At 37.2% G+C, this 12,500-nt stretch overlaps 1 protein-coding gene across 1 annotated transcript in view; it reads left to right on the top strand.

Annotated features, from left to right (window-relative positions):
• Nucleotides 1-8,617: 8,617 nt before the first annotated feature.
• The window catches only part of LOC143022348 (male abnormal protein mab-31-like), a 13,315-nt gene continuing 9,432 nt past the window's right edge, over nucleotides 8,618-12,500 (top strand). Inside the window, exons 1-2 of the mRNA XM_076180500.1 lie at nucleotides 8,618-9,040; nucleotides 9,113-9,485. Of these exons, the coding sequence (XP_076036615.1) occupies nucleotides 8,681-9,040; nucleotides 9,113-9,485 (733 nt within the window). The 5' untranslated portion in view covers nucleotides 8,618-8,680. The remainder of the gene's footprint in view (nucleotides 9,041-9,112; nucleotides 9,486-12,500) is intronic.

Here is a 12,500-nt window from a genome sequence, read left to right as displayed (position 1 = left end):
TTAGCCGATCTCTGGGTAGATCTGAGACCACTCACACACCACACACCGGGACAGCAAGGTCACAACTCCTTGACTAACGTCCCGTACCTACTCGCTGCTAGGTGAACAGGGGCTACACGTGAAAGGAGACAAACCTAACTTATCTCCGCCCGACCGGGGAATCGAACCCCGGTTCTCTACCGAGCCGTGTGTGTGTGTGTGTGTGTGATCCTAAGTGTTCCAATATGTATTATTTATTTTCTCCGCTTCTGGAGTTTTATTTCCTTATATGGGCAAAAGGTTCTTTGTTTTGTCTCTTCTCTTCGTCTCTTGCGTTTGAAGGACAGCAGCAAGTAAACTTGGTCCAAAATGCCATCACCGAAAGGTTTGCTATCTTGAGGTGTAATTCACAATGAGGAATCCAGCTGAGCGTTACGATAGTTTGGTGTCGGTGTTGACAGAGGTAATGATGTGAATCTGCTGCAGTTGGTGCTTCTTCTTGCATCACCAACTCAGTCATCGCCTTCATCACCACCGCAGTCATCATGATTCAACTGCATAATTCTTCAGGAGCTTAATTTTTTTTTTTATTCATTCTATTTATTATTTATTTGTTTATTTTTATCTTATTTTATTTATTTATTTATTTATTTTTCAATTTACTTATTTACTTATTTATTTTATATTATCTATTCATTCGTTTATTTATGTATGTATTTATCTATTTATTTACTTATTATTCATTTATTTATTTATCTTTATTATTATTGTTATTATTATTATGGGATGGATGGAGTGAAGGGGGATTTGGGGAAAGAGGGGAATGTCTGTTGAGGAAGGATGGAGAGGACAGAAGATAGGGGTGAATGGAGAATGGTTGTATATGGATGAGGTTGGGATTGCATGAGGTGGAATGGGCGGGGTGGATGGGGGGTGAGGTAGTATGTGTGAGCAAAATTTGATGCAGCCCGAAGGGATTTCTCCCCGTCCTCTCATTTTATGCAATGGGGGGGACGGAGAGGGGGGGTCGCCGATTTAATGAAGCGGCCTTGCTGTGGATGTGCTGTGTCTTGCGACACTGCTTCTGACCCAGGGCAGTGGACAAGGTGCAGGGATGACCCGTCTTTCAGGAGGTGCTAAGATAAGAGGGAGGGAGGGAGGAGGGGTGTGGAGTGTATTCAGGGATGGAATGGGTGGGAATGATTTTATGCCTTTTTCTTTTTGGCTACCCCCCTTGTAAGGGGGAAAAAGCCTTGGTATATGTATGTATAATGTATTATTATTATTATTATTATTATTATTTTTTTTTTGTCACAATCACCATTCTGGACATTTGTCACCACCATCGCGAGCAAAGCACCTCCATCAATTTCTTTACTAATCCCAATATGAGGTTTTATCTCCATAAGCTTTAAGCAGCCTTTAGGAACTTCAGTGTCATTTTTTTTTTTTTATATAGTGGATGAAACTTTCAGAAGGATTCTAAGCGCTACAGTTCATCAAGGATATGACAAGGAGTTTTTTACATTAAAGTCATTCATCACTGAAATAAGAGCATACATCTTTGAATTAAAGTCTAATCATGGCTATGATTTTACGGTAAAAAATTCTCCTGGAAATTTACTATTGAGTCATATTCTCTTTAATAAGTTGCCTATTCTATCAGTAGCAATTGATTATTAAAATGATCAATTATTCAGATTTTATCCAATAATTTAAATATACATTTTATTACTTTAATGAAATTAAACCTCCAGAGTTCAATAAATGAGTTCAATATGATGTCACCTTTTATGTAATTTCTAATATACTCCAGACAAGAGATTGCATTTGTAACAAATGCAATGCAATGAAACCTTAACTGTGTCCAAATCAATATAAATACAAATATAATAAATCAATAAGATTTAATGCCTCAAATCAATCTTTAATTAAACATTTTATTCTCACCCTTAGATTAAGGGTAAAGTATCTAAACCACCACCATGTATCCTCACCCCTGAACCAGGGTGTAGCATTTTACCCAACACCTAATACCCAATTTACAATTTATAAATAATCAAGTTTATTTTTCATAAGTTCACGCTGCTTTAATGAAGCCTTTCTTTTTGGTTTGAGATCTCTATTATTCACAGATGCAGCTTGAGGATTTGTTTGATTTGAGTTGTTTCCAGTATCTACCTCTGAAGGTTGTGATGGGTTTTTGACTTCCAAGAGCAATATTTAATTCCATGGGATACAAATTCTTTATTGTATGGAAGGCAATTTCTCCATTATTTTGTTTCACTTTAACAATCCGAACCTTATTGTCATGCCCAATAATTATCTCTAATATTATTCCCATTAACCAAAAGGGTCTGGGTTTATTTGGATGTTTAATCAAAACTACATCTCCTTTCTTTATCTTGTCAGACCATTCTTTCTGGTAAAGATTTTTTTGCATAATCCCTTAAACTCAGAAGATAGTCTTCATACCACAATCTTCTAAATTCCTCAAACATCTTATTCTGCTTGCAAAGTGCATTTTCAAGATTTTCCTGATTTTCATCATTAACCCAAATATCAGTTTCATCTTTGAACATCAATGAACCAATGTTGTTAAGTTTGAGGAATGAATTTGGAGTTATAAATTCAAATTCTTCTGAACTGGCTCTATAAGTGAGAGGCCTAGAATTAATGGCATTTTTTATGTTTGAAAGGGCAGTGAGAAACTCAAAATATGTTGATTTAGATCTTCCAATTGCCTTATACAGACAATTTTTTAATGTTCTGATAAGACGTTCCCATGCTGCTCCAACCCATGCTGAATATACTGGGATTCTTACATGTTTGATTTTGTTTTTTTGAGAGTTCATCCAAAAATTCATTCGACTCGAGAGTTTTCTCTAATATGTCTCCACCTTTCACAAATGATCGGGCATTATCATTGTACAAGTTGGAATAGTATACTGATTACAAAATCTTTGAAAGGCCAGAATGAAATTCTTAGTTGACATGTCAGGCAACAACTCAAAATGGACAGCCCTGATATTAAGGCAAGTGAAAATCAATATAAAATATTTACTCAAAGCATTAGTATTATCTTTTCTCAAAAACACATGACCTGTATAATCAACTCCCACATGATTGAAAGGTCTGATCAGATTCATATGGTGCTTAGGCATACTGGTTACTTTAGGGTAATTATAGGCAAGTGCATTATACTTCTGACAAATTTTGCAGTCCTTAATTGAAGCTTTAACAGAAGATCTACCCTTTGGGATCCAGAATCCTTGGGACCTTAGGAAATTTAAGGTAGTACTGACTCCCATGTGTTGTACCTGAGCATGACAAAATCTGGTAAAAAGTACAGTGAAATGGTGATCTTTTCCCAAAAGTACAGGATTGTGAACATTATAATCAAAATAAAGTGATTTGGAAATCCTTCCTCGTGATCTCAGGATGCCCTTTTCATCAAGAAACAAGTTTAAATTCAATACTAAGGAAGGCACTTCTGAATCTTTAAAGTTGCTTGACTTGAGTGTATCCACTTGTTTAAGGAAGCTAATTTCATTAGCAAAACTGACTGACTGATTTATCATGATCCAATAATCCAATGCCTTCTCATGAGAGTTTTCACCACTCTTCATACAAATCCACTTGAAGAGATACTCAGTGATTTTCATAACTTTATTATAGTTTGAAAACTTATTAATGTCAAAAATAGGTTTGATTTCAACTTCCTTTCCTTGCATGGTATTGTGAGTATTGATATTTTGATTTATCAGAATTAAAACCCACACTCAACAATGGGTATTTAGGCCAGGTATTTCATTCATATTTCATCAAATCTGGTCCCTTGAGACAAAATTCAAATTTATCAATGATTTTGTTGTAGGTTAATCCTCTAGTTAAGAGATCAGCAGGATTATTTTCAGTTTTGACATAATTAAAACTAATGGGAATGTTATAATCCCTTTCAAGCTGTTGTAGTTTACTATCCATCTCACCTATTCTATTTTTGACAAACTTAGATTTTAGTTTAGTCTGTCTGGTTATTAACCAGTTGAGCACAACTTGTGGATCAACAGCAATATTAATATAGTTGAATCTTATATTGGAATAGGCATTCAAAATAGTGGAGATGCACTTTAAAGCAAGAATCACTCCAAGTAGTTCCAAGACTGGGATACTATGTTCTTTTTCCTTGTTAGCAGGAGCCACTTTTGCTTTAGCAAATAAGAGGGAACTACTTTCCTTACTGGTACCATAAGCAACAAACCCAAAGCAATTTTGTGAGCTGTCACTAAAAATATTAAGTCTATACTCTTCATTCTCATTTAATGCCTGCCTATTAAAGGAGACTTGATTAGCTTTCTCAAAGTCTGGTTTGATATTATCCCACTCATTTATTATGTCCTCAGGCAATTTTTCATCCCATCCTAATTTGTGTTGCCACACCTTCCTCATCAGCAACTTTCCTTTGATACTAATGGGTAAGACTAACCCCAGTGGATCGAATAAACTTGAAGTCTCGGATAACAATTGTCTTTTAGTACTGACAGAGTGAAATTCAACAGGCGCAAGCTGCATCTCATCCATATTAGGATTAAATCTGTAACCTAGAATTTTCTCTGTCTCATTTGAGTGTTCAACCAATATGCCTTCCTTCCCATCCTCTCATTTTATGCAATGGGGGGACGGAGAGGGGGGTCGCCGATTTAATGAAGTGGCCTTGCTGTGGATGTGCTGTGTCTTGCGACACTGCTTCTGACCCAGGGCAGTGGACAAGGTCATTCAGGAGGTGCTAAGATAAGAGGGAGGGTGGAGGGGTGTGGAGTGTATTCAGGGATGGAATGGGTGGGAATGATTTTATGCCTTTTTCTTTTTGGCTACCCCCCTTGTAAGGGGGAAAAAGCCTTGGTATATGTATGTATGTATGTTCTATCAGTTGTCTCAGTTCAAGTGAATTTGAATTCCAAGATCTTAAAATAAAGCCTCCAAGAGCCATTCTTTCACAGCAAAGCCGATAAAGGTCAGTCATTTCCTTAAAATTATTACCTGTGAATATTAAATTATCAACATAGAATTGACTGGAAAGAATATTAGTGCATTTGTCAAGAGGAAATTTACTGGCATGTTTCTTCATTACATAATGTAGAATGAAGGGTAATGATGTAAATCCAAATACTAGAGTTCTATATCTATAAGCAGTCAATTTATCCCTTTCCCAAAGGAAACAAAAACGGTTCTTGTCAAACTCTCAGCTGAGCCTAATTGACAGGAATGCCTGCTTGATGTCACTCAGCAAGATTATATCATTAGTTCTAAAGCAAAACAACAGTTTAAGCAAGGACTCCATTAGATCAACTCCAGTATATGCAGCCTTATTCAAAGAAGGTAGATTCTTATCAGTTTTTAGTGAACAATTGACAACTGATCTAATCTTAGTTGAGACCTGCTCTTCCATCTTTATGACTGGCCTATGTGGAATCCAAGTGTGATTATTCACCTTTTCATCAGAAAAGTCTATTTCAATCTGCTCTATGATTCCATCCTGAAGCTGCTTATCAAAGACCTCTTCATACTTTTCATAAAGATTTGACTTTTTAAGGTTTTTTGAAACTCTCCCTAAAACTTTTCTGGCAACCTGAAAATTAGAAGGGACCAGTTCTACCTTTTCCGAATGCCAAGGAGGCTTAACCTGGTAATGGCCATCTTTAAACTGAATAGCTTCATTAAATCTAGCAATTTGTTCTTGATCCTCTGAACTATAAATTTCATTCTTACTAATTCCAATAGATTCCAAGCTAAAGAGATATTCTATCCCATTTTCAATATCTGAATCACTTAGAATGTTTTCTAGAGGATTAAAATAAGATTTAATTGGATTAAGTATCAGATTAACTGAGGTGTCATGAACTTTAGAAGACTTCTGACATTGATAATTTTTAACTTCCTTACTTGCGGTTTTTTTACAAATTTGAGAAGCCTATTTCCTAGTCAAGAAATGATTGACATAACCAATAGGAATTACTTTATTTCCAATTACCATGCAGCTCCCTTGCAAGCATGGGGCAAATGAACATTCTGGAAGGAATTGAAGCAAGTCTACACCTATTAATGCATCTACTTCTATTAATTCATTATCCTGATTTAATCCAAAGGCTTCATCAGCCAATTCAAAACCTTGATATTTTATATTTTTTAGGGCTTCAACAACAAAACTTATGCTGAGTGAAGGGTCAATAAGAAATGGCATTTGAATTATCTTATTCATTTTAACACCTATTAAGGTTTGTTTAAAGCTTTTAACTTCAGCTCCAATGAATGTTTTTATATTGAACTCTATCATATTCAATGAGTCTAAATCTGTACAAAGCTCTTTAGCACCTCTTGCTGATATGTAGGATCGCTGACTCCCTGTATCAATTAGACATCTGATCTTCTTACTCTGTTTACCACAAATAAATTCCAAAGTTACAGTAGGGGAAATGTAATCATTTTCAGATTTTTGTTGAGATGTTAAACAAAGATGATTACCACTAGTATTTAGGACAAAGGGGTGCTATATGGCCATGAGAATCACAGTGTTTACAACCATATTTTAATTTATTTTGCTTGCCAAAGCATTCATCTTCTTTATGACCAGATCCTGCACAACGCGCACAGAGACCTAACTCCTATACTCTGTCTTATCTTTAAGAGTAGAATATTTTTCACACTGTCCCAAAGAGTGACCTGATGTGCTGCACAATTTACAAATAAGGTTTTAAGAGGGAACAACCTTATTTTGAATGGTCTTAAAATTTTGAAGAGAACTTTTATTTTCTTTGGGTGCATTTTTTTAATTTTCTTTGGCCTTCTTGATTTTATCAGATTTAGGCAAAGAAGTTTTACAGGTCTTAATTAGTCTTAATAATGTCATTATATAACTCAAAGATTTCCATCAAGGTAGGATAGTTAGTATTATATTTATGAACCAGTTCCCTTTTGAATGCTGTAGGCAACTTATTAAAGAGAATATGACTCAATAGTAAATTTCCAGGAGAATTTTTTACTGTAAAATCATAGCCATGATTAGACTTTAATTCAAAGATGTATGCTCTTATTTCAGTGATGAATGACTTTTATGTAAAAAACTCCTTGTCATATCCTTGATGAACTGTAATGCTTAGAATCTTTCTGAAAGTTTCATCCACTATATAGGGTACATCCAGAAATTCATCCTTTAATAATTTTAGTGCAGTATCATAATATTCATTTATGATAGACAAATGGCTAATGATTTTCAAAGCATAACCCCTAAGATAACTATGTAAATAACTAAGTTTCACTGCCTGGGACATATCTACATACATATACCAAGGCTTTTTCCCCCTTACAAGGGGGGTAGCCAAAAAGAAAAAGGCATAAAATCATTCCCACCCATTCCATCCCTGAATACACTCCACACCCCTCCACCCTCCCTCTTATCTTAGCACCTCCTGAATGACGGGTCATCCCTGCACCCTGTCCACTGCCCTGGGTCAGAAGCAGTGTCGCAAGACACAGCACATATTCTCCTTATTACCTATGACATTATTAAACTGATTGAGGAAGCAAGAAAAGGCAAATTTATCCTTTTCTGTTCCATCAAAAACGCTGCATGATAAGGGAGGCGGTTTTGTATCAAAATGGTCTAGCCTATTGAGTGTTTCAACAAATCTATCAGCATCTATAGCTTGCAGAGTGATTATTGGATTTATTCCCTGCCATTTTAAATTCCTGAAATTCTGATAGACTTTCATCTATTTCCATATGAAAGCCTATTTGCTTATCTACTTCACCAGTAAATGTGTCAAATTTCTTAACATCTACTTCATTTTCCTTTAAAAGAGCTAAAATTTGTTCATCTTTAACTTTAATTTCACTTATAACTTGATCAATAACATCTAATTGTTTACTACAGAAACAAATGTTTAATGTCTTTTTATCAAGTGAATCCTTTAATTTATTAAGAATCAGAGTAACTTTTCTTAGTATACCCCTATCTCGTTTCATTTTAGCCAATGCAGTCTCAAATCCAACTTTATCAAGGTTTTCATTATCCTCATTATCATCATCACTAGTCATGATTAGACTGTATTTATACAAAGTACAAAAAAATATTCAGGTTGCACTAGCCTATAAATAAATGAAAACAATTCGATTTCACTAAACATAGGCCATAATTCAAATAAACAAACCAACCTGGACACAAGGTTTCATCAAAGATCAAATAGGGCCTAGCAGGGTTACCACTGTTATCTGTGCCAGTTCCCACAAATGAGTGAGTTTTTTCCCACAAAATTCCCACAAGGTGACAAGGAAATCTGAATTCCCACATTTTTTCCCACAAAAAAGAAGGGATCTTTCCGGTTATACGAACTATCGATTTTTTGGGTATTTTTACATTTTTTCAATGTATTTTTTCCGTACAATCCGAAAATGACATTGTTTTTTTGGAGAAACCAATAGGTAAAAAGTTATTCAACTTTAAAGTTATTTATTCCCTATGTAATACTGAAGAAATGCTAACTTTCATTTTTCCTCTCTTTCAGGGCAAAAATCACGTTATTTAGGTTAATATGAATACTAAATACAATCTAAAGTGGCTATTTATTCCCTATGTAATACTGAAGAAATGCTAACTTTCATTTTTCCTCTCTTTCAGGGCAAAAATCACGTTATTTAGGTTAATATGAATACTAAATACAATCTAAAGTGGCTATTTGAGAATATTAAAACAGAGCTTGATGCGGCAAAATTCCTTCAAGAGAAGAATATTATACCACAGAGCAAAAAATGCCAAAGAAAGCATGAAATGGAACTAAAAGAAATGAATGGATGCGCTAAATGGCGTTGCAACAAATCAAGTTGTGGTCAGGAAAATGTTACAGTTCGTAAAAATACTTGGCTGGAGGGCTCAAAATTACCTTTGACAAAAATCATTATTTTCATATATTCATGGGCAAAAGACTACACAAGCTCTAATTACTGCAACGATGAGATTGAAATCAACAAGGATACAGCAGTCGATTTCAACAATTATCTCAGAGAGGTAAGTAAATATCAATAAACTAACCTAACCTAACCTAACCTAACCTAAACTAACCTAACCTATCCTTTCCAGGTATGTGCTGAAACATTGCTGAAAACCCCAATGGTCATTGGCGGACCTGATACAACGGTGGAAATTGATGAAACTCATTTCAGCAAGAGAAAATACAACAGAGGAAGAGAGCTACCAGAGCAATGGGTCTTTGGTGGAGTATGCAGAGAAACCAAAGAATGTTTTTTGTATCCTGTTCCAAGAAGAAATGCTGAAACACTGACACAATGCATAAAAAGGAGCATTCGACCTGGAACAACAATAATAAGCGACCTTTGGAAAGCGTACGACGGCATATCACTACTTGATGGATATAATTATAAACACTGCACTGTGAATCACTCCGAGAATTTTGTAGACCCTAAAACAGGTGCAAACACTCAAGCAGTTGAAAGTATGTGGCATAGCTTGAAAGGGTTTTCTTCCCTCTTGTCTTATCTAATAAAGATCCAAATAAGAAATCGAGACGTTGCTCTAGAAAGAATATAAATATTGTTGTTTATCATACATATATACTCATATTTCATTCTGTTCTTATTCCGTACCTCTCATGGTCCGTCGTCGTCTTCTTCTTTTTTTTTTTCTTTTTTTTTCCTTCTCTACTTCTTTCTGTTTCTAAACATACTCCTTTATCGCTTCCTTTTCCTATTTCTCCTTCCTCTCTTCCTCCTCCTCCTCCTTCTACTCCTATTTCTCCTCTTACTAATACTATTACCACTACGAACATAGTGCAACAATTACTACTATTCTTTCTACTTCTAATCCTGTTCTTCCTTCTCCTACTCGCCTATTCTTAGTCTTCCTACTCCTAATCTCACTTCTCTAATTCCTCTAAATAATACTTCCTTTCTTACTTCTCTACTTCCTCCTCTTTTTCCTCCTTTTTGTCCCTCTTTTTCTTAGTTCTCACTCTCCTCTTTACCATGCATCTCCTCTTCATGAAAAATTTACTTCTTCTTCCTCTTTCTTCTGTTCTTCCTCCTCCTACTCTTCCTCCTATGAGACTTCCTTCCTCTCTTCTTCCTTCTACTTTACATTTTCTTCCTTACCCTACATCTCCTCATAAATACAAAGTCTTTTCTTCCTACCTCTTCTTCCTTCTCCTTCTCTTCCTCTCTTTTCTTCTTCCCCTCTCCCGAAGGACCTATCTTTGACTTGGTGGTTTCTGCTCTCGAGGTCTTTCAGAATCTCTTCCTTCTTTTCGAAAACCAGAAGCTCTCCCTTTCCTCCGAAGAGTCTCTTCTGAGCGCCGTCGCCTCCGAATCTGGACCAAATTTTATACAACCCATTATATCAGCTGTCATATGATTTTAATCAACTAGCTGAAGGTCCCAAGGCTGGACTGGGTCTCGATACAGTAAACCTCCTTTCAGACCAATGGTCCTCCAGGACCACAAAGAAAAAGAACAAAAATCTGTCACATAAAAAATTATAGAAGGCGTTACGGTGGTAAATACATCGATCACTCGCCTTTTCATCTTTTCTTCTACCAAACGCATTCACTCCTTCACCCTTTCCCCCCTCCTCTCCTCTTGTTCCCCGTTTTATTGCAATTTCTCCCAGTTCCCGCGTTATCACCTCGTCCTTCTTTACTCTTGTCCCTGCGCCCCCTATTCCCGAGTTCATGGAGCCATTCCAGTTCCAATTCCTGTTCCAATTCCATTGGGTACCCCTTTTCTCAAATGCTTTTTACCCCCCACACCCACACACTCCACACCCACACACTCCACACCCACACACTCCACACCCACACACTCCACACCCACACACTCCACACCCACACACTCCACACCCACACACTCCACACCCACACACTCCACACCCATACCTCTCCATAGCCCCGCCCCCAACGGAGCAGAACGTCCGTCCTTTGCTTAGTCAGTGACCCTTTCACTCTCTCTCTCTCCCTCTCTCTCTCTCTCTCTCTCTCTCTCTCTCTCTCTCTCTCTCTCTCTCTCTCTCTCTCTCTCTCTCTCTCTCTCTCTCTTACTCTCTCCACCCTCTATCCCTCCCTCCCTTCCTCTCTTCCTCCCTCCTTCTTTCCCTTCCTTCCTCCCTCTCTCCCTCCCTCCTTCTCCCCTTCCCTCCTCCTTCCCTCTTTCCCTTCCTCCCATCTTGCTCCTCATCGTTTCTTATATATATATATATATATATATATATATATATATATATATATATATATATATATATATACATATATACTGGTACATTGTGACAAGTTGATGAAGGTGGAAAAAGAAGTCACGGGTCTAGTTCCGAGTTCCTCAGTTTATTCCTGACCGAGTTCCTGAGTTTATTCCTGACCGGTTTCGCTCTATGCTTCTTCAGAAGAAGCATAGAGCGAAACCGGTCTTTTTTCATTTTAAGGGCGTTTCCTTCTTCTTTCCTTTATTCCCGTCTTCTGCAGATTTTCCTCCTCCACACCCACACTGTGGTTCCCCTCTCCTCCCTCTGTGTCATTTCACTTTTGTTTTGCACCTTTCACACTTCCATTTCCATCGTCTTCTTCGTGTTCCTTCCTTCCTTCCTTTCTTCCTTCCTTCCTTCCTTTCTTCCTTCCTTCCTTCCTTCCTTTCTTCCTTTCTTCTTTCCTTTCTTCCTTCCTTTCTTCCTTTCTTCCTTCCTTCTTTCCTTCCTTCCTTCCTTCCTTCCTTCCTTCCTTTCTTCCTTCCTTCTTTCCTTTTTTTTCTTCCATCCTTCCTTCCTTCTCCTTCTTCCTTTCTTCCTCCCTTCCTTCCTTCCTTCCTTCCTTCCTTCCTTCCTTCCTTTCTTCTTTCCTGTCTTGTCCCCCTTTCGTATTTTCTTTCTTGCCTGTCTCTTCCTTTCCATCCTGTTCTGTGTTCTTCCCTCTTCGTTCCAATTTGTTCTTCAATTTTTTTTTTTTTTTTTTTTTTTTTTTTTTCCGGGAGAGTGCTGGCCTCGCATTCGCATAGTTGTGGGTTCAAATCCCGCACTTCTCTCCGATTCCCAGCAGTGACTCTTTTACCTGTTGCAACAATCCAAACCCATAATAGGACAAAAGGAACGGTTTTGGACGCACGTAAGCGCCTCCTAGCGTAGCTTCCTCCTCTTCTTTTTCTTCCTCCTACTCTTTCTCCCTCTCTTTCTCTTTTTCTTGTTCTCATCTACTCACTTTCTTCCTCTTCTTCCTCCTTTTTTTTTCTTCTCCTCTTTCTTATCTTCCTGTTCTCCTCTCCTCATCCTCTTCCTCTTCTTTCTCCTACTCTTTCTCTTCTTCTTGTTCTCCTCTCTTCCTCCTCCTTTTTCTTCTCCTCTTTCTCTTCTTCCTCCTCCTTTCTCTTTGCCTCTTTTTCTTCTTCCCGTTCTCCTCTACTTACCTTCTTCCTCTTCTTCCTCCTACTTTTCCTCCTCCTCTTTCTCTTCTTCCTCTTCCCCTTTCTTCACCATC

Source organism: Oratosquilla oratoria, chromosome 44 (genome assembly GCF_046742065.1).
Source record: "Oratosquilla oratoria isolate Oo_2021 chromosome 44, ASM4674206v1, whole genome shotgun sequence".
NCBI lineage: Eukaryota > Metazoa > Arthropoda > Malacostraca > Stomatopoda > Squillidae > Oratosquilla > Oratosquilla oratoria.
Note: the sequence above shows the minus strand (reverse complement) of the source record. Positions and strands in the feature narration are given on the sequence as shown.